The 23585-nt window shown below is 35.1% G+C and overlaps 1 protein-coding gene across 3 annotated transcripts in view; it reads right to left on the bottom strand.

Annotated features, from left to right (window-relative positions):
• Positions 1-23585, bottom strand: part of LRBA (LPS responsive beige-like anchor protein) — a 409112-nt gene that overhangs the window by 85745 nt on the left and 299782 nt on the right. For all 3 annotated transcript variants that reach the window (XM_063310174.1, XM_063310176.1, XM_063310175.1), the window contains exons 44-45: positions 12133-12273; positions 10463-10582 (exon numbers count right to left, since the gene is read on the bottom strand). In XM_063310174.1, coding sequence (XP_063166244.1) covers positions 10463-10582; positions 12133-12273 — 261 coding nt within the window. The remainder of the gene's footprint in view (positions 1-10462; positions 10583-12132; positions 12274-23585) is intronic.

Raw genomic sequence — 23585 nt, 5'->3', positions numbered from 1 at the left:
ATTGTTTTCCATTTCAAAAATATATATGTATTTTAATTTAAGAAATGACCCAACCCAAATTGTCTTAGGTAACAATTATTTGGATATTTATGACACCACATATAAAGCTGCACATTATAAATTCTATTTTATAGTACATTGATTGTCTGAAAATTCTGGTAGTAGAATCAGGCTATGTGTTTAACTTTCTATCATTCCCTCTTCCTTTGGTAACTCACTGCACCACCCACATTTGTTCAGAAGGCCTTCTAGGGATATGAGAGAGTAGCACTAGGAGGAGGGAAAATTGATAATTGTCCTTTCTCCATTACACCAGTGCACATCTGTAGGTATAATGGCCACCACTGTTTATGATCCCTTGAGATTAAGAAGCAGATTATAATGGCATGAATGAGATGGATGTTGCTCTGTATATGAACATGTGCAACAGACTTAACACTAACTAGTCTTTAGATTTACATGAAAGAGCCTTGCAGCCTGATTTCTTTTTGTTATAATATAGCCTATAAAATATAAAAATTTCCTTGCTTTCACTTGATTGCCACATGGTGTTGTACTTAAATTACTCTGTAATTCATATAAATCATGGTTTACTGACAGAAGTAATTTTCATACCCATAAATCTAAATAGTCACTAAAAAAAATCATAGTTAAGACTAGACAGTTTTTGCCCAAGTTCAAACATAATGCTGAACTTAATTTAAAAATATGAGCAAAAATGTCTACATCTGAATGAAGCTAACTGTCCTATGCTTCATTAGACTGTGGCCAAGAGGTGCATTTTTAATGAAAAGTTAATAGAAGCATTTTAAAATATTAATTAAAACATTAATTGTTAAATTAAAATATTAAAAAATATAAAATATTACAATATTACAATATTAGATATTTAACATTTCCTAGTAATGTTGAACTTTCATCTGTGATGTTCTTCATTTTATATAATCATATTGAATGCTTCAAATGATTTTAAAAAGTTCTCAGTGTTATTAATTTGATACATTAAAATGTTAAAATAAGCCACTCAAATTGAAGCTGATTAAATATCCAAACAATTATTTCCGTAGAATACAAAGATTTCATTGTAGCACAGTCACATTATAGTAAGATTACAGTAGTGCTTGCCTATCATTTTCTAATTAAAATGTGGTATACCATACTTAATATGGAAAATAAAAGTAATGAAAATAGTGTTTTTATTGCTTGTCTGTTTCACATATTTCTCAATGTAGAAAAATATATATTATTTGTTGTTATTAATATATACCATAATGAAACATTATAGAAATGTTTGCAAAAACAGTTAAATTAGGGAAAGCAATTTATTCTTCTGGGAATTCTATCAATTTCTTGTAACAAATACTTCATGAATGAAAAGACTTAATATTTGTAATTGCTTTAGGAAATGATTTCATTGCAAGTAAATGGTGTAAAATTGGTCTTTCTTCCAACAAGTGAAAACTACTTTCCATTTAATAAGCAGAAAACCACATTCTGTGCATTGGCCCCAGTGCTTAACAATGTTAGAGGCCCAGTGTATCAGATTCTAAATCCACTCTTGACATGGGTCAATGGATCAGTGGTCTTCCAGATACCACCCTCAGGGTCAACTATGGCAAGAACAGTTTCCAAATAGCTGAGTGCAATAGCAGGTCATCAGATTATAGACAAGGTCAGCCTAGAGTTACTAGAGCAAAAGCAGGAAAAATGAAGCAAGAATTAAGCTATTATCACCTCAGACCTTGTGAGAAAACAGCACAGCTATGCATGCTGAATATTTGTATACAGGCATGTGAATTATTCTAAAACAAGATCACAGTTAGATGAATGCAAAACGCCTCTTGAAAATAACTGTCAGAAATGCATGTTGAGGTATCTTATGGGCGAAACAAGAGAAATGGGAATATTTAGATGTGTTAAATTTAAAAAAGAATATATACCTGATTTAATATAATACAAAAGAAATAATACAAGTTGTTCTTGGTTTAACTTTAAGTTCTCTTATTAACCAAATGTCATACATAAATATTTTAGTCATGAATGCGTTCCACATAATAATCTAGGAAATTATATCCATTTGGTTGTTTCTAAGAGAACTAACACCCATCTTGGTATTCAGAAAGATTCAAAGATGCATCATGCTAACAACTTGCAAACAGCTGCCTTTTCTAAAATAATTCCAATTATTGCTTCCATTATTTTTCAGACAAATTAACAAGCAAAAAAAGGTTTGATCTAATCTGCCATTAATGATATAGCTTTGGTTGCATTTAAACTAAGGCTCAATTCAGTAAAATAGTGAGTAATCTGATGTAAATAAAATATCATTAAATTTATAAAAACCAGAGCTATAAAAACTTTGAAAATTATTTGGAAGAAGTACTTTAAACATACAAGCACATTTCCTTTCTTCCTTTCATTAAAGCAGCCAGACCTTTTTGAGGCATCTGCATGAGCCTAAAAAAGGATGCCATTGCTTTAAGAGTCACTTTAGTGAATTGGCTTTTCAAAGCAGTGGAATCTTTTTTCAGGCTTATGCAGAAACCTGCAAAAGTTTATAGCTGTTTTAATTTTTTGGCAGACAAGTTGTGTTGATGCTTACGTGAGATCCAAAGGAGTTCTTCCAAAACATTTCCAATAATCCAGCTCAAGGATTATTAACAGCTATGTAGCATTTCTGATACAGTGTTTCTACATATTTTATATCTCCCTGAATGTTTCAAAGGAAAAAAAGACAATCTGAAAGCAATTTGAGGAATGAGGAAACACAAGTTTCCTGTTTCTCCTCCTCTTTTCCAATGCCAATTACTCCTCCAGAAAAAACTTTTCTTTTTCCTATACGTTTCACAAAGTTGTTAGAAATTTATACCTACTAAATAAAGAAAGGATAGATCCCTTTGGAGAAAATATGGTAGCTAAGAATCAACACTAACTTAATGACACTTAATCATCATCAAATAAAAAAATAAATGTACAAAATCAATTTTCAATGTCCAAATAAATTAAAAAGCAACTATGTTTTACATTAGGGTTAAAGAATCCCAAGCTCATTTCTAATAACATCTTCCACATTTTTCTACATTAAGGACTACGTTTTACAAGTTTGTGAAGATCTTTTCCCCAGAAAACAAATCATAGAACTGCAAATAAATTATTCCTAACACACACACACACACACACAGCGTCAGCCTCCAACTCCCTTTTAAAGAGTTTTTGTATCTCAAATGTCAATTTGAAATCCTTAGTACTTGCTTTGAAAGTTTTTAATTTTTTCTTCTCTTTTTTATTTGCTATGCATTTCGTGCCCTATTGTGTATTGTTTATATAACTACTTTTGTAGATGAATTTAAACTTATGTATTAAGCATCCTTACAAGAATGAAAGGCAGGGTATAATCATGTCAATTAATGATTAGTGAATTTCCAAGTCCTGTTCAAATCTTATGTTAACCTAGTCCTAGGGTCTTTGTAAAAATGAGCAAGATAATTTATGTTAACTTCTTTTTTTAATTATGATTATTTCCCTAGTTTCCCTGTGCCCTAGTTAGATGTTCACGAATTGCGTCAGATGAAGCCTCATCAGCATACATTTCTTACAGATTATATTGTTAAAGCTGATTTTCATCTGTTTGTTTTACTAGGAAAAAGGACAGAAATCCCTGTTCTGATCATTGTTAGGGATAGCAACAGTAGCATAGTGAGAACAGTCATTTCCATCTCACACTATGTCTTCAAACATATCAATCAGGCTTCAAGGCACAGGAGAAGGAGAAGCATTGCTGGTCCATACCACTACTGAAAGGCCAGATGACTCTGACCCTCTCTCAATTACTAACAAACTACCACCATCAATTTGTTAGGTTATCCAGGTGGTTTCATGCCTAAGGCGGTGCTAGAACTCACTTCTCCTGGTTTCTAGCCTGGTTCCTTAACCACTACACCAGTGCCTGGAGGCTGTAGGGGCCTGGATGGGGTGCAATGGGCTTCGGTTCAACCCAAGCAAGACTGAGTGGCTTTGGGTGTTTGGGCCTCCCAATACCAAGGTTTTTCCTTCGTTGATCCTGGACAGGGTGGCATTGCCCCAGACGGATCCAGTGTACAATCTGGGGGTCCTCTTGGATTCATGGCTCCTGCTGGAAGAGCAGGTGGCAGCCGTGGCTAAGAGGGCCTTTGCACACCTTAAGAGTTGTGTGCCAGTTGCACCCATTTCTGGATCAGGAGGCTCTGCTCACAGTCACTCATTCCCTCGTGACCTCCTGTTTGGACTACTGCAATGCACTCTACATGGGGCTGCCCTTGAAGAGCATTTGGAAGCTTCAGCTGGTACAGAATGCAGCTGCCCAGGTTGTAAATAGTGTCGGTTACTTGGCACATGTAACAGCACTGCTTCAGGAGCTACATTGGTTGCTGGTGTGTTTCCAGGTGCAAGTCAAGGTGCTGGTTGTCACCTTTAAAGCCCTTCATGGCTTGGGACCAGGTTACCTTAGGGACCGTCTTTTCCCAGTTGTTTCCACCTGTCCAATCCAGTCTGGCAGGATGGCCATGCTCCGGGTCCCATCAGCCAAGGAATGTCCGCTGGCGGGCCCTTTCTGCCATAGCACCTGCCCTCTAGAATATCTTCCCTCTGAGATTAGGATAGCTCTGACCCTACTGGCTTTTCGGAAGGACTCAAAGACCTGGTTTTGTGCCTGGGCCTGGGGTCCCGAGTGTATGAAGGGCCCCGTTTCCTGGTTGTGATTTTAATATCTCTTGGCTGCTATTTGTATTTAATTTTTTTTGTACTGTTTTAATTTTTTAACTGTTTTTATGACTGTTAGCTGCCCAGAGTCGCTGGTTTGAGATGGGTGTCTTTATAAATTGAATACACAAACAAACAAATAAAACTGGTTCTCATATCTTTATCTACAAGGGCCATTAAAGGGAGAGAACTTATATTAAAAGCTAAATATGTTCCTGATCAATCTCCAAGTACTGAACTACAGTAGTTACAGTAAAATAGTGAAGATACAATGCTTAGTAAGGTTCAACTAGAATAAAAGCAGTTGCTTCCAAAGATGCACACAACTTTTTTTAACAATATACAAGGCTTTCAGATAGTTTTCACAGATATACATGCTTCCCATGCTCAGCTTCTTTCACTTTTTTAATGTCAAACCTGAGGAAATGAAATTAGGATATATATGCAGTTGCAGCTAGTCTTTGTCATCAGACCATGAAAGCCCTGGGACTTACAATCAAAGCATCAGGCTAACCTTGACTTTCAATTTAACATTTGTTTGAACTTCTAGCTTTTGTTTTGTTTTTACATTATATTAGCTTTTTTCTGCCTATTTGGCCTTACTGTTACAGAATAGTAATTACATGGCAGGATAGATCAATAGATAAACTAAAACTCCTTTTCCAATTTTACTTTATTGTCAGGTAGGTGCTAATACTTTCCTCTCCCCCAGCTCCTACCCGCACTTAACCAACATATGTTTTTACTCCATAGTTAAGTAGAACGTAAAACATATTTAACCTTCCAAAAATACCTTTAAAATGTTAGGCAGATGTGAACTTTGACATAGTTAACTACAATCGGACTTTATTGCAGATAATTTTCATTTGATATATTATATAGCAAATAAAGACAGTCACACTCTTCTGAACAAAATTGTGCGGGAATGAGATGAATTTAGGCAAATTCACCTCATGTCAAAAGCAGGCTTTAAAAGAATAAGATTCTTCAAATAATTGTTGTATTCATCTTATCATCATCACCACCACCATCATCATTTCATACCAGATCTTGGTACTACAATTACATCATCACTGAAACTAGTAGGGATGATAAAAAAAATGGCATGTGGGAGCTATGCAATATTTCAGTTATTGTTACATGACTATGATGTTGCATTTTGCATCTCTGCTTGTAGCCCTATCCACTGATAAACAAATCATCACTATTTATTCATTAGATTTATATCTTGACTTTTCATTCAGGAAGTCAAAGCAATGTACTACATATAGCACTCCTTCCTATTTTTCCTTACAACAACCCTTTACGGCTTGGGTAACTGATCTGTGTTAGAGAAAGAAATGTGACCAATAAGAGATTGGCTAATTTTCTTCTTGCCTTTCCTCCATCCAGTCAATGCAATTATTTCTTCATATTTGTCCTTCATTAACCATGTAGGCTGATGGATTTTTTAAAATATAACCTGGTTCTCTTTAATGTTCAGGATGATTCCTTTCCTCATAACAAACAATCCTAGCTGAAACTTATTAAACATTGTATCTTTACTCTTTTACCATAACAACTAATTCAATACTTGAAGATTGTTCAGGAACATATTCAGGATTTAATATCAGTTGTCTCCCTTTAATGGCCCTTACAGATAAACATGTGAGAGCCAGTTTGGTGTAGTGCTTAAGACACTGGGCTAGAAACTGGGAGACCAGGAGTTCAAGTTGTGCCTTCAGCACAATGCCAGCTGGGTGACCTTGGGCCAGTCACTCTCTCTCAGCCCTAAGAAGAAGGCAGTTGCAAACCACTTCTGAAATCTTGCCAAGAAAATTGCAGGACTTGTCCAGGCAGTTGCCAACAGTCAACACTGACTCAAAGGTACACACACACCAAAAAAATATAAGGATTCACAAACACTCTTGAGGGCCAGTGTAGGCCAGTTCTGGCTTGATGCAGACTGGCAGAATCATGCTGTTTTAATTCACCCTTTCCACAGTGATGTTGCCTCTTCTTACCTCCAACAGTAATACTCAAAGTATTGCTTTGATCTACTGTACATACACAGGTAAATGCAGAAGCTATGTATACGTTCTGGATCGTTAAACCTTGAACAGTCTCCCTCAAGTGTTCATTCTAGAATTTAACTCCTCTCAGAAGCCACAATTACTTTTTCCATATATACATCTATTCTGCATGCTAAGTCAATGTTTAAGTCTTAATTCTAAGGCACAGAGATATTGTAAAACCTTACCATTCTAATCACTCACAACAATTCTATATTGTTGCATATGTTGGTGGCAAGGAAGTAGCACGATATGATTCAAAATAAACTTCCAACTGTTTATATTGTCATCATTCACCATTACAAATTAACTTATTTGTATTATACCCATTCCAAATAGGTGAAAAGTTCACTCATTGCTAATCATAAAACTTTGATATTGATTTTCATAGGCTTGCCCTTCACAGTATGAAGTAAGGGTGGGTGAGGTAGGTAGGTGAAACTTTCCACAAGACTGTCAGAAGTAGTGTGTGGAAGTTGTCTCTTTCCTGTTTCCTGAAATTTCTATTTCAGAAATAGATTTCCATCACTGAATCTCCCAATCTAATCTACTATACACAATTTAACACTCAGAACTCTGTTTGAAAAATTGAATACTAAGACATAAGAACCTCTAAAATATTATTAGAATGATTAGTCAATTAGGGTCAGTGTTTCTGATCAAAGTGTGTAAGTTAAGAACACTTTTTAAAAAAATTGTGGTCTTGCATTATTTGAAGTAGTTGCATACAACATGATAATCCAAATATATTTAATACATTAAGGAATTTAGATGAGAGGATTACTACAAATGAACCCACAGTAATTACTATATATTAATATCTCATTATTATAAGCAGATGAAATTATGAAAAAAATGCTTAAAAACAATTTTGCTGTGTCATTTTTCTAAAGTGAAAGGAATTATCCACCATCTGTACACAAATTTTCCTCAACCTGGTACACTCCAGATATTTTAGAATTCCTAGAATTCAAAGCTAGTTTGATATGTTGGCTGCACTTTTGGTCACAATCTAAATGTATTTGGGAGAAAATAAGATGGGGGAGACATACACTATGTAGTGATAATTATTTAAGAATTATATTGATATCTAAATCCTTGTATAATTATGTAAACTTTTTACAAAATCTAGATACTGCTGTGATAAGCAAAATATAGAAAACAAATATTTACTACATGACTAAGCACTAATTAGAGCATAATTGCATTGTCAACAAAAAAAAAAGTAATTTATTTTTAAATCTAAAGCCTACTAAACATATTATTAAATGGTTACCTGCTCTATATTGTGTTTTGACTAAATGATTACATATTCTACAATATATATATAATCGAATGCATTAACAGATTAATTAAAAAATTCTTAATGGATGTAGAGGGTGAAGCTAGTGAGAAGGGAACTTCTCCATTATATAAATATATCTGAACTGCCCAAAGCCATCAAGTGACATTAATTCAAAAGAGGGGGAGGAAGAACCCTAGAATTTAAACACTGAGAATATATATATAACTAAATCTCTGACATTGCTGCATTGCAGTGTAGCAATCAACTGTTGTTGATTATGTGACAGTAGGGTCTGCAATATAGATTCTAGTCTGAGTGGATTGTGCATGGGAATCTTCTGACAAGTCAACTAAGGATTAAGCATCTAGAGACTGATTATTTACTGCCTAGCCTGGGTACAAAGAATTGTCAAAAATAAACTCCTCACTATACTTGACCGATCATTTTTTTCTAACCCTAACCCTAACCTGAATATTGTATAGATTACATCAAAGCACATTCATTCCATGCTAGGATACTTTTTTTTTTTTCATGGCTTCAGGATAAGGACAAAAAATGTTTAATCTTAGCATATAATCTTCATATAAAGTGTTCAGGACATATCTGCAGTTAACTATATATTTATTGACCAAAATGTATCAATGATTTTCAGTTAAGAACATGTTTACATGAATTACAATTCTCTCAAATATTATTTAAAATTTCTCATAATTTTAGATATCCTAGAGCTACTTTGTCAGAATTTTTTTGTTAAGTTCATCATTTTTTCAGCTTAACTTCCTGTATGAGTGAGATTGTCCATTATGAATAATTACAAAACTTTAAGAACCTTGATTTCAAGGTGAAAGATTAAAAAACAAAAAGAAAACAGAATGAGGCCACAATTAATAAAGAGACTTAATAAAGCTAACAAACTAATAGAGCTAGTGTTGGTAATATACACATTTTGCCATGTTTAGCTGGGCTAGCATGGGTAACCAACTGATGAGTATAATGCTGTGGTCCTGACCATCGTTTCTCATCTTTCTTGCTCACAGAGAAATGTATTTTCAAAAGAAGCTAGTGAGTACTGATTACACAAAACCATTACTGTCAGGAACCACACCCATCAAGAGTTACTTCAGCCTGATAGTGTCACAAAGATGCCTCAAACAGAGCAAAAACATTCCCTTCATCTGAATCTGCACTGCCTATAGCTCATATACAGAGATTAAAATTATGTAAACACTGAAAGCTCAGATAGAATATGCCAACACTAGAGAAGAAGAGCTGTCATAAAACAAACAAACAAAATCCTTGGAACAACCAGGGAAAAAAGTGATCAGCAAAACCCCATTAGCTTCCCTTCACTTAAAATAATAAGTGATTTAGTTCTGCTGTTGGCCAGCATTGACAGTAATTTCAGACATGCAGAATGCCATCCTGTGTGATATCTAAAGAATCACAAAACTTCAAGTCACAACCTAACTTTGTCTTACTAGACTTTATTTAAGTCTAATAAGGTAGAAGCCTTGCAAGACTAAAAAGCCTTTCTGAGTGGCTTGTGCTTGCTTGCAAGCTTCCTATCTCACATAATCAGTTCTACAGAGATGGGAGAGAAGAGCTTTTGCTATAGCACCTTAGATTCAAATGGCTATTTTAGTTAAAGTTCAGAATGTATAACTTTTGACCTTAAAAAAAAAGCACCATTGATATCAGGCCATTAAAATATGATTTGATCTAGATCTTAATCCTGAAAGTTGATGAATCTGTCCTTTACTTGGATGTGAACATCATGTCATTCTTTTATGAAATAATATTTAATTTTCTTTCAAGAAAACTATGTTAGCATGTGGCTACTTTGCCCTTTTGGCAAATGCTATTAGAGTTCAGAGGCACATGAATTAGATTTGCTATGACTTCGTGACAAATATCCACCTTTGCTATTTTACTAGCATTTTGGGTACTGTATGTTAATAGTCGTTCATTGATCTCAGTATATGTTATGTTCCATGTAACAGTGCAAAAATGTTTAGGAGCTGGGGAACATATCTATTTATTGTTTTACATCAAAGCTGAGAAGTAACCTATAAGTTTTCAAAGATTTCACTGTCATGGTTTGACAAATATATCACCAGTCAATAGTATTCAACTGGAGTTATTTCCAAATTGTAGACAGCTAGATACCTAGACTAAACAATACTATTAAATTATAAATATTTAAATATTAGTCCTGCATTTTTAAAACACAATGAATAGTTCAATTCCCAGTCTCCTAGTTGAAAGTTATATCATAATCTTTTCCAAGGGACCTCTTATATTCTTCAAAGTACCACACATTGATAGCATTTTATATAAATAATGATCATTAAGTTCATTACAGCATTTTAAAATTTAAATTGTGCTTTACCTTGATATCAGATGTGTCACGTTGACAATTGCGCCATGCCCTTGAAACTGATGAGAAAGCTCTATCTGCATGATCAAACTTGCCACCTTGTAAGTTTAGGAAAAATGTTGTAAAAGGCTCCTAAAAAATAAGATTAAGAAAGGAAGATGAAATACATCATGAAACAGCAGGAGTTTTCTTTTTGTATATATCTAATGCTTCACCTTGACTGAACAGAATAGTATGTTTTGTTTCTGGAAAGAAGTAAAAATAAATAATAATGTGAGTTATTCATTTTAAAAATATATAAAGAGAATCCCACATTACAGTATTGGTTTGAGGGTTGCTGAAAAAGCAATATAAAATCTGTGCAGATTTAATATATTTTTACTATTATTCCATTAGTGCATCCACTATGGTTATAATCAAACCTAACATTTATATAGACCTAACTGTATACAGGACAGGAATTAAAGGAGATCTACAGATATATCCAAGAAATTTCAATGGCTTTGACATAATACAAGTAATAGTTGAATAACAGATATTAGCATAACTCATCTTTCAGTTTGTTATTCAGCTAAATCTTCCCTATGAATATTATGCATGCACACATATCCTTCTTAGATATACAGTTCATAATTAAGAGAGAAAAATGTTAACAACTAAAAAATCTCCTCTTGGTCAAAAGATACCTAAGCACATATTCAAAGATAATTGCCTGAAATTAGCTAAGTACCATAAATTACTTCAAGGATTTATTTCTGCTTGTATGAATCTAACAAGGCTTAATTAATGATGTCCTCCTAATGCTTTCCCAAAGAAATTAGTTTCTATCAGATAAATCATAATTCCAGTTTATTTTACAGAAACCTGGTTCATTTCATCAATATATCAAATCTGTCCTATTGCATGTTATCGACAAGCATACTACAATATTATTTGAAAAAAAAGGTTATAATTCTGTTTTTCTATTGTATATACAGAATAAGTCAGATTACATTCCAAATTAAACAATGATCATATAACCAAATAAAAGTTTTAAACTGGAAAAAAAAATCAAAGGCTTTTCCACTTCACTTGTACATACTTATTTCAATGAATTATAATCACTTTATTATGATTATCTAAAAACAACCTGTTCAGTTGCATGATTGCCAATTAAAATATTAAATCCCCATTATTTAACCATTTGGTACCTTCTTTACACATATAAACAAAAAACAATTACATCAGGCTGCCCCATTAGATCTGGCAAAGAAGACATGCTGTGGGTGCCATCAGCTAGGGATGTACATTTGGTGTGTCCCAGGTGATGGGCCTTCTCTCCCATGGCACCTGCCTTATGGAGCATTCTTCCCCCCAAAATTAGATTAGCTCCATCCCTTTTGCTGTTCTGGAAGTTCCTCAAAACTTGGTTATGTCACCAAGCCTGGGGCTCCCAGGAAACCGGAGACATGCTTAGATGACTACATTGCTCAGGTGGCTATTCTTATTCTCTCTTTGCCTTGGGTTTGTATATTTTGTTTTTATATTATTTATCTTTTAATATTGATTCTTATATTTTTATACTGATGTTGTATATACTGTATGTGTTGTTTTATCAGATTGTTGTACACCTCCCAAAATTGCTGTTTGTGAGATGGGCGGCCATACAAATTCGACAAACAAACAAACAAATGTACACTTACAATTCTTAACAACCAAGTCAGCGCAAAACTGGCTGTTGAATAATGAGTGCCATAATGGAACTTTGGAACTTGATCATCTTCCCAGGTTTCGTAGCGTTCTGCAAAGAATGCAGCTCGTTTGGGATTAAGAGCACCAATGGGCTAGGAAGAATAAAAAGAACATACTCAATGTTTTACCTCATCAGCAGCAGCAGTAAAGCAATACATCAATTGGATTATTATTACAATTGAATATAATGTAGCATGAATTGTAGAGCCACATAGGCATATGAAATACTAAAGAGCAAGACAACAATTTCAGGTATATAACACTGCATTTATTTCATTGGAAGATGTATTTCTAATAGCCCTTTATTACTATTGCAAATTTTACATAAGAAAATATACATGAAGTATTTGGTCCCATGTCTCTTACCTATATTGGATTATTTCCTCTGACAGAATTCCACTTCAGTATTTGCCAGTACCAAAATCACAAAGTTCTCTATCAACACGGGCTACTCCTACTTCATAACTGACTCTCTACAGGCCTAGCAATAATTTGATAGAAAAGTTCCACAGCATGAGTATGCCAACTCATACAGTTCCAATGGCCATACATTATAACATATTGGTACAGGATTTTATTACTAGGGAGCGTTTCCAGTAGAAGAATATTTGAACAGAGCTTCAGTGGAAGAAGGAATGGACAAAACATATTTTAAGCTTTTTATCCAGTTTCCAGTTATGGAAAACTATACTTAAGGATCTAATTGCATCAAAGATCTTCTCCCCTCCTAGAGTTCTACCCCTGCCCAAATTTTAAGATAACAAAAGTAATACAACCTTTTCTTTCTTGCACAGGATAACAGAAAGAAAGAGACAAGAGACAATGCTTTCTTGGTGCAGTGCCAAAATGGTGGATGTTCCCCTCATGGAAGACCTTTTAAAGATGTTTTAATTTCAACACATATTTCATAATTCTGCTCTTTTTAAATATTTATTCATCACTTCTCAGCCTTTTGAATAAAATCAAGAATTTTTAAATAATTCATGTGACTGCTGTTGTTAAAGTTGTGAAGCTTTATGGGTTCTAACTTTATGACTGGTCTTGTTAAACCATTATTGGTGCTATTTTAGTATCTTTATGTTTTGCTTTCATTTGTCCAGATTGTGTAAATCTTTGCTATCTATGTATGTATATTGAACTGCTTAGAATGCTATGTAGAAAGTAAGATCTTAATACTATCGTTAAAAATAACAACATTATAGTGAACAAACAAGAAAACCAAGAATTTTCTTTCCCATTGTTAGACTTATTTCTGATATCACTTTTGCTCAGAGATGTTTTGATATGTTCAAAAGTTTTCCTGTCACTTTTTATAAACTAGATTTACTGTGAACCTTACTGCATGATTCAGCTGTGAGACCTAATGCCTAACAGCTGCACTGTTCTTTTAAAATTAAGAACTGCAAACCATAAGCATCCAAAAATGGCACATGACAGAGTTTCTGACATATCAACAAATCCATCCTGTGAGGAAGACTGCAGAATTGAGTAAGGGGCATTCATGGCTTATAATATTTTAATATGCATCTAGTTAACATAGAAGCATGCTATTAGTATCCAACATTCCTCAGTACAATTCACTCTTGTTCCCATCAATGCAAGTTATTTTGCATGAATACAGTGAACTATTTACTAAGTGCTGGTAGTAATACAGTTCATGCCATCACATGACAATCTGCCAAGAGGTGGAGAAAATATTGTAAAAGGCTATGACTTGTTCATAGAAATCTGCTACACATTCTAAAGTCTCAGCATGTTCATTTGGAATGACAGAGCAGACAGCAGGTTTGCTAAACATAAAATATCACAGCTAGTATCACTGCCATGAGTCTTTAGGAAATATGGTGGTATAAATTATAAACAAACATACTAACTAACTTAATATTTTAGTGGTTCTGATTACTTACTTCTTTGTCTTAAATGTATATCTTGACTTTCTAATGTGTATCAACACTCAGTATGTACTACAAATGTAAAGACTGTGAAATTCCATCTGTAAGGTTTGGGGATAATACGATGTAATTATATAAATCAAGCCACCAGTTTACATGCTATCACATGACACACCAATGTTGTTCACTTAATTGTATATATCACTTTATTTGCCACTCCATGATTTTTAAAATTTAATACAGCTAATAGCTGATACAAGAAAAATCAATCAACCCAACATAAAACAAACAAACAAATCACATCAAATCAAACCAAACTTTTATTACATTCATAAGGCCAGCCATCAGATGTGTGTGTATGTATGCATGTATGTATGTACGCATGCACATACATGTGTGTGTGTGTGTGTGTATAAAAACAAAAAATAAATTAGTATAAATTTTCAGTCCCTAGGAGAGGCAGATGGTGTATATGGAGGTGCCAAAGGATATATCCAAATAATGGCCAGACTGAGATTAATAAATAAATAAGCTCTCTGCCAGGGAATTTCATCAGGATAGTATTGATAAACTCTTTCTAGAAAGGACAATGAAGATCCATATGGTTCAAGGACTCTACAGAGCTATTCTCACAAGGACATTAATGCAATTGCTATAGGGGAGTATTTTTGTAGTGCCTTAATTGCTGTAGGGGAATATTTTTGTAGTGCCCCATCAGGGATAGGGTTAGAGTTAGGCAATGCATTCAGCCTGGCCAAAGTGAAGGTCTGTCAAAATTTCAGTACTGTGATAGAGTTAAGGTAGTAAACTGACACACCCATATGAAAAGACCCCATGACCTGCAAAGCTGGAAGCCAGACTTAAATTGATTTGAAATGAATGCCCAAATATTTTGTTTAAAGATACTTTGAGCATTTTCAAATCCTAATGGCAATGGTTCTCCAAGGAGAATCCTAGGGAGTGAGACTTCCAATAACTTTTTTTAACCAAGTTGACAAAAAGTGGTCTCTGGAAACATTTGCCAGATACATAAAATGTTGTTTCCAGGACAGGGAGGCCTGGAATAGCACTCCAAATAATTTGTGATTGTGCATAAAACAATAAGCAACACTAAAACATGGAATATTAAATATTAAGTCAGAAATAATATGACTTCTTCCCCAAATGCATGCTGAAATGGTAGTATCTCAGTTCATTACAAAAAATTTCCATCAGTCTTGTCAAACTAATCTAAAGAAATAATTCCACTGATTCTACACCATTACTGAAAGTTGCCTGCTTCTCATCTTAGCCATTCTAGCTTTAATCACTGGATGTGCTGAGAGCAGAACCACATTTAATGACCAAAGAATTGGGGAAAATGACCCCAGTAAGAGGCATTTTTCAGATAATTTGGATCCAAATGTTTAAAGCTTTAAAGGTCAAAAACAGGACTTCAAATTGTGTTTGGAACATTAAAGCCAATAGAAACCTGAGCACACTATATTTTATATTATACTTTATGCAAACTGAGATATAGATGTCTGAAGATTTACAGTATATTTTGTAAAGAGTCCTGTTGATCAAAGTGACACAGAAGAACAGAAATACACAACTTCCATTAACTCTAGAGCCAAGCCAAGCTTTGTATGGCATATCAAGGCTCAACTATCTAGGATTATTTTTGGGAGTTACAGGGAACACATCATTTATTGTTAAGCTCCTCAAAATCCACTCACTCTGGGGGTCACAAAAGGATCCTAGTGGATTATATGTAGCTCCTAGACCAGATTTGTTGCAATTCTGCTTTAGGTAACAAGGGCATAGTAAACGGATAGGCAAGGACTGGTGACTGGATATTGGAAAGAACTTAAAATATAAATCTATATAGTAGTGATTTAAATAGTAGGATCATAGTCAGATTGTGCAGTTGCATTGTTCTGGAAGGTAGTGTCTGTAAGTGTGGCAGCTGATAATAAAGAAAAATGTACCTAAATTGTCCATCACCACAGTGGCTGTAATGCAGAGATCCCATGGAGATCCATGAATCCAGAGCACCTTGCAACAAGTTGTTGAATTTGGACCAAGAGAACCCAGGCTGAACTCTTCACTCAGCTACAAAGCTTACTGGATGTCTTGAGGCCAGTCACTCTTTATTACCACTCTACCTACCATGGTTGTAGTGAGGGTAAAATGAGAGGAGGTCACCACATACATTGTCTTGTGCTCCCAGAAAAAAGGCAGTACATCACTACTATTATTACATTAATATTTTTCTTCATTTTTTTCTCTCTTACCTTGTAACAAATGTAAACCCCTCACAACTTGGACTCATCTCATCTTATAACTTCATGGCCTTTTCCCAAACACATAAAGAGTGACTATCAAAAGCCAGACTGTAAGATTTTCTATGTTGCTGATGTAAGAAATTTGAGGGTACGTTAAGTCATATGATTTGGTCTTGTCCATTACCAGTTATATTTTAGAATAACATTGCAATGTATGTAAGTAGATTCAAAGATAAATGTTTTCATGTCAAAGATATGAATGCTATATTGAATTATATCCCAAAATTGTTGGATTTGACAATTTTTGAGGAATCTTGGGTATTCTGGGTTTGGGGAACAGCTAAGAAAATTATACTGAGAGACTGAAAAGGACTCGTGGATTGGATTCAAGAAGTATGTAATTTATCAATTTTTGAAAAGGCTATTTTTTCTAATAACCAAAAAAAAATGACATAGTATGTTTTCCTTTGGTATCAGTCTCATCATATTTTATAAGAACAGACTTTTTGATGCATAATTTGATATTTTGTTATTAAATATATTTGTAATATATTTCAGTGATCTAATATATAGTTTATGAAATTAAGAATGAACTACAAATTGGCAGCAGACACAATCTAATTAAGTTTGCTATTTGTTAATGCAAGTATTTTGTTATATTTATTTCTTCCCATATACTGTATACTAAATAGGTCATTTAAAGCATATCCTGGCAGCAATTTTGATAATTTTCTAATTTTAATGAATACCCCCTTCCCCGAGGAGTTGAAATACAAAGAGAAAAAAAAAATGGTTTACTCAGATGTTAATTAATGTATTTGTCAATGAACCATTATAGAAACTACTTAGTTTTTGCTCTGTGGCAATATTCAGCCATGCCTGCTTTTTGTTTATAAAAAAAGATATTAGAATTTGTGAGTTTGCTTTTGCTTTTTTGTAACAGCATGAAGAGTGCAGCATCTACATTGCACTAAAGCTTTTCAAATGTATGCTTTTAACTGCTCCTGTTTTTATTATCTCCAAATAAGACCACTACAGATCAATAGTTATTAAATTACATCTGCTGAATATAAAGCTAAAACCAGTTAGGACTGATTTAATTCTCTTTTGAAAAAAGAAATAAAATGTATCATTTGGTGAGGAAGAATCTACCATATTGATTTTTAACCCTCCTTTTCTGTAACACCAGGTTTCAAGAACCTGGCAATAGGACAACTATCAAGTCATTCCACATTTATTTACAGGCAAATTAGAAAAAAATCACCAAATGGGGGAAAGGCTTAGAAATAAAGAACTACGAGGCTGTGCAGTGACAATGATACACTATCAGCTTACTCAGAGAAGTTACAGTGGGAATACACATTGAATTATACATTACACAAATGCACTGATTTATTGTGGTAATAACATCCACCTCATTAAAAGATTCTGCTTTGCTGCATTTGGAAGGCTACATATTGTTTACTGCTATAAATTAATGGTAGTATACAGAAGACTGTGGAACCCTTGTAACAATAGATCTGTAATGACAGTGCTGTATATCACTGCTTTTGCAGCAGCTTCATAATAAAATGGAGACAATGTATTGGGCTAATACATTCTACCATGCTTACCCATATTTTCCTGACAACGGCTATGGGATTTTCTGAATAGCTAACTAATCATTAGCCATTCTGAGGGAAAGTATTACCTTCTAAAATCTTTTTTCCCCCTCTTACATGAAAGGTCTTTTGCTTTTCTTTTTTCTTTTTACTATCATATTTTTAAATGAACAGATTACTGTTCTCCTTAATTGGCTTTGAAGTGGTATTATTTTCATAGGGGTGCCAAAACTAGGAAATTCCCAGTTGTGATGCATTGGCCATAAATGTGTTTATGCAAACAGTGCTACAATTGCAGTTCACTGGCCTACCCAGGAGAATGGCATTCATTGAAAAAAAAAATAGCAACTTAAAGTAGCCCTTTGACCTATAGTATTGCAATAGATCTTACTTATTGTAGCAAAGGATGCAGCAATTACAAAGATGCAATTATATAGTTAGATGCAGCTAACAGAGTTCAACAATTTTTAAAGCCAACATTTGCTGTGGACTTTTTTTTTAAGTTCTACCAAAACAAAATGGAGAAAGTTATCCAAATTACCAAAACTTCACCTTTTAACTGCACCTATACCTTGGTTTCTCTTCAGATCATATAAATATTTTGTATAACTGTACATATGTACTGTACATGTCTGATAATTATACTTCTTGATGGGTCACTATTTAGGATGGGTATCACCATCAGATTTGGAAAACAATTAAAATAAAGTAGCAAAGAAACCAAAATAAATCAAGCTGCCAAACCAATATAGAGAAGCAGAATCCATACCTAATATGTCAACTTTAGGTTACATAAATCCTCATTGTTTACCCCCATCTAATTAAATCAGCAGAAAAAACTGAAAGCCAGTTTGGCTTCCAAGATGAGAACTGATCTTAACATTAGTGTACAACTGAAAAGATGCTACTCCTTATAGTCACCTAGCTAAAGTAAACATGGAGAGATTATAATGAAGTGGTTGCTCTTGTAAAAGTAAAACACCAGGATATAAAGCAATAAAGAGTATTATACCAATGCATCTTGGCTCCTTCATTCTTCTACAAACATCTGGTCTTCAGGACATTCCAGTGAATGCTATCATGGTTAATGATGGTGGAATTAGTTTGGGCTATGCAATCTGAATGATCCAATGTCCAAAAACACAATATATTGGTTCCACTGTATTTTCTAAAACTTAAGTCTAGCACTGGACATGAACTGTGCTACATTCCCACACAGACTCTCTAATATTTATTTATTCTGAAGCACTGATAAAAAAGTTAATGACTAATTTTTAAACTCTTAATCACAGTATGCCTCTATAGCATATAAAGCTCTCCCTCCCCCTTTTAAAGGAACAATTGCAACTCATTTTTGTATTAGCAAATATAATATATAATCTCTTACAGACCCTGAATAAGTCACATTATAATTTACATTGATTAGGCATTAGAAGCACAGCCTTGTATTGTCTTTATAAGAAGTTACAAACTTATAAAGAAATCTCATCGCAAAAAGTTCTAATACAAAATAAAATCTTCCTGAAAGCCATTCAGATAGGAAAGAGTTAAAGGAAATCCTAAATCTGATATGTCACTCAAATCTAACCTGTCAATATAGGTAATGAGCAAAAACAAGCAAAGCCTAGAAAATCAAATGCTAAAAAGCCAATCGGGCATGGAACGGTTCCCCTTTCAGGTTAGCTTTTAAAAAAATGACGACGCAGGTCCATTTTCTCTTTACTCTATGCATGTTCCGCATGGGATGAGTAGGAGTCTCTTCCCAGGTTGATTTAAAGCCAGATAAGCCAAAATAGCAATCCCAGGAGTCTGAGATTGGAGATTCTGGAAAAATATATCAATCTAGGGAATGATGGAGCTAGATTTAGAGTAGAGTTTTAGATTTGGGATTTTAGTTTATGGAATTTTTAAAATCTGTTTGCATTTATTATACTTTGTTCTCCCTGTTCTCCCTGTGTCCAAATAACTGACTGACATAAAACATGCTGATGTCGTTGTCATTTTCTCTCCAGTCCTTTTGCCTCTCAACTCCCATTTAGTTCCTTAATATTGCTACACTAATTAATACTTGCATTCTCATTGAATCAGCACTCTCATTATGAAAAGGCCTTAACCTTAGAACATTCATCCCACCCTTGGTTAAACTACAAAGAGGATGGAAAACAAGGGGAGATGATGTCACCACTACACTTGTTCAGGACTTCTCTGGGCAAGTGTTTAGTTGCAGTATTTACTGAATAGTCTCTCCCTAGGAGTGTGGGAGGGGGCAGTAGGTATTGTGGGGGGGAAACCTAGGGAACCTGCTCAAGGGAGCCACAAATGCCAATCGCATGCATTTGTTTATGCCTTGGTATCGAAAAAGAGAATGAGAATACATGCTTCCACACTATATTTAAGCAATGTTTCAGAGTAACTCTTCTGATTCTTCAACATCTGTGTTCTATAGACTCATAGAAGTGAAAGGGTCATTAAGGCCATCAATTCCAACCCCTCATTCAATGCAAGAATCCAAATTAAAGCATCCTAGATAAATGGCTATCTAGTGTCAGTCAAATACATTCCAGTGAAGGTGAGCAGATCACCTTTTAGATAGTTGGTTCTTGTAGAGAGTAAAGAGGATGACAGTGACAGAGATATATGGAAGCTACTGCTTAGGCAAAAGGGCTGAAGCATTTTTTAAACCCAGAACAGCATGTTTACATTCAGAACCGACTCAGGCAAATGCCTCCTAATTCATCGAACTGTAAGAAGGAGACGAAGGTACAGCACAATCATACTTGCAAGATTCTGTTATTACTGTATAGCCTATCTCAGTAAAATAGTTTTAGCCTTCCTGTGGCATTGATTTCCTGGTCTGGTCTAACTAGTACAGTGGACAGTTCCACTGCTCTGAAGTTTTTTTCTAACATTTAATCTGTAATGGTATGTGGGGATGACCTTGGGAGACAGGGAAAGAGATGCAGCCAAGGGAACTGTCAGATAAAAGGCAGCTTGCATTAATGTAACTTTACAATGAAGTAGAATTACCATGTTTCCTGTCTGGTCTACCTGGCTGTATTTCCTATCTGGTCTACCTTGCAAGGCTGACATCAGTCTTGCAAGTCTGCAAGTACAGTTCTCCCGACCCCTTTAAAGCCCATGAAACTAGGGAGAGTCCCTTCTGAGCCGCTTGCCCTGCCCACATTCCTGCTGTGGGCTAAGGTGCCATTTACCTGTTCCCTTGGCTGAGTCTCTTTACCCTGTCTCCTGAGGTTCCCATATACCATTACATAATCAAATCTGCCTTCCTGTAACTTCATCCATTATCCCATATCCTGCAATATGGAACAACAGAGAATAGGTCTTGACTTTCCTCTATGTGACCCTTATAGGTATTTGAAGAGTGCTTTCATATCCCCCCCCCCGTTTTTGTTTGTTTGTTTGTTTTCTAGGGCAAAACACCCAGCTTTTTCAATATATCTCCATAGAACTTAGCTATTTATGTAGCTCCCAGAACTGCTGAGAAAACAGCAGATGATAGTACCAATAAATACAATAGCAGTAGCAACAGTAGTTGCACATTATGCCTCGGCTACAGTTCTAACAGCCCATATTTCCCTTTTTCTGATGTTGTTGCTGCTACTGCACTTCAACTTCTCAATGGAGTCTATTTCTAGATAGGCATAATTTCAACTGCAGTCTAAACCAGATTAGCTCATTAACTAAGTAGGCCATTTTAAGCACAACAGGTAGGCCTTTGTTGTTACTGTTGTTCAGAGCAATGTCAGTGTGCTCCTAGGCATTTTACTCAGCAATCCCATCCATATCCCTTTTCATCGAACACTTTTGATTTCTGCACCCCAGTTCTGGTAGCCCTACTTCAGAAAGAAACAAGACAGACTGCTAGGGCATTAGTATTCTAAAGAACACACTTAAACTTAGCCAAAAGGCTGAGAAGCGATTGCTAGTTGCCTAACAATCCTGCATGTGTTTAGCGACAGTGTATTTACTGGAGTTCATCTAAACATATCTTCATAATTTGTACATAACAGTGATTAGGTTTAAGTTTGGCTATAATAACAGCAGTGTCTGGAACAAAGTACGGTGACCAAACCAACAAGATGGAGGTTGATATCATCATGCAAAAGCTGCCCATATGCTATGTCTTGATACCTCCACAAGTGCATAAGTCACAGCTTTTGCATGGCAATATTGCCGTGCAGATTTTCTCATTTGCCACTCCTTGCCTTTTCCTGCAGATGCCTAATTGTTAATAATTAAATCCTAAACCATGTTTGAAGGCTGCATCTAATAATCTATTCTGCAGTCAACTAGTAAAAAAGAAAAGTATGTGACCTATTTCTCTAAACAGTTCTAATAATTAATAATGCAAAGGAATGTCATTGCATAATATATGATAAGCAAGCACACAAAAAGAATTGTATGCTATTTTCCCTATTAAACTCAGAATCATATATAATGCAATTGTTTTCATTATGTAATTTACATAAAATCCAGTAAACAGACACTATATTCTATAAATCAGAATTATATTGAAAACAATCCATGCTTCATAAGCTACACTGATTGAAGTACTTGCATTTATATATATATATATATATATTGATTTATATAATCGCCCATCTCACTAATGTGACTCTGGGCAGCTAACAAAGATGAAAAATACAATATAAATAAAATACAAATATATATATATATATATATCAAGACTCTCTAAAACAAAAAGTGCCTGTCAAAGACATCACACACCAATAATGTGGGCTCAGTTATTCCCCTGACTGGCCAGGTCTTCAAGGCTTTCCAAAACCTAACCTCTTGTTAGAATCATTTGTTGAGATGGGCAGCCATACATATTGAATTAATAAATAAATATAATAAATAACCAAGCTAACCTTGGGCAATATGGTTTTACACAGGGTAGGCACGGTTGATCCTACACATTGGACTGAGCTGTTGACCAAGTATGGTTCAAACATAATACTAACTCCGAAACTATTATCCACTTAACATAATAGCTGGGTTTTCATATCATGGTTAGCAAAATTATGGCTTGAAATGAATATACCTATTATATCTATGACAGTCCTTATCTTACCTTTGATGGTTACTCTGTAGCCTGAAATAAAGGTAGTCCTCATTTAACAACGATAATTGTGACCGGATGCAGTCATAAAGCGAGATGTCATGTGACTGCATCATTTAGCAATGGCAATCCTGGCAATTCCCCTTGCCATTGTTAAGTGAATTTTACTGCTCATTAGCTGAGCACCCACCCTAATCAAAGCCATTCTGGGCTTGGTCCCTCCCAGCCCCAAACCTCAGTTAGGTAAGCGACTGCCTTCAACTCCCCCCACCCACCTATCTCCCTCCCACCTCTGCCCTTTTGGCCACTGGCACCCTGCCTGGCAGGGTAACAAGCAGACCCAGAACTGCACAGCTCTGGGGCTGCAAGAAGCTCCTGAGCCACAGCACAGCGTGAAACTGCCACCAGTCCAGCCCAGCCGTTCCAAACCACTCCAGGGAGTTCCAGCCACCCCAGCCCAGCTGTCCCATGAAGTGGTAGCCGCCAAGGCCACATTTGTTCAGGTACTTGCCACCCCACAAGGCAGGGTGCAGGGCTTCCAAAAGGTCAGAGATGGGAGGG

This window comes from Candoia aspera, chromosome 8 (genome assembly GCF_035149785.1).
Source record: "Candoia aspera isolate rCanAsp1 chromosome 8, rCanAsp1.hap2, whole genome shotgun sequence".
In the NCBI taxonomy this organism is placed as follows: domain Eukaryota; kingdom Metazoa; phylum Chordata; class Lepidosauria; order Squamata; family Boidae; genus Candoia; species Candoia aspera.
This window is presented reverse-complemented; position numbering and strand designations above follow the sequence as displayed.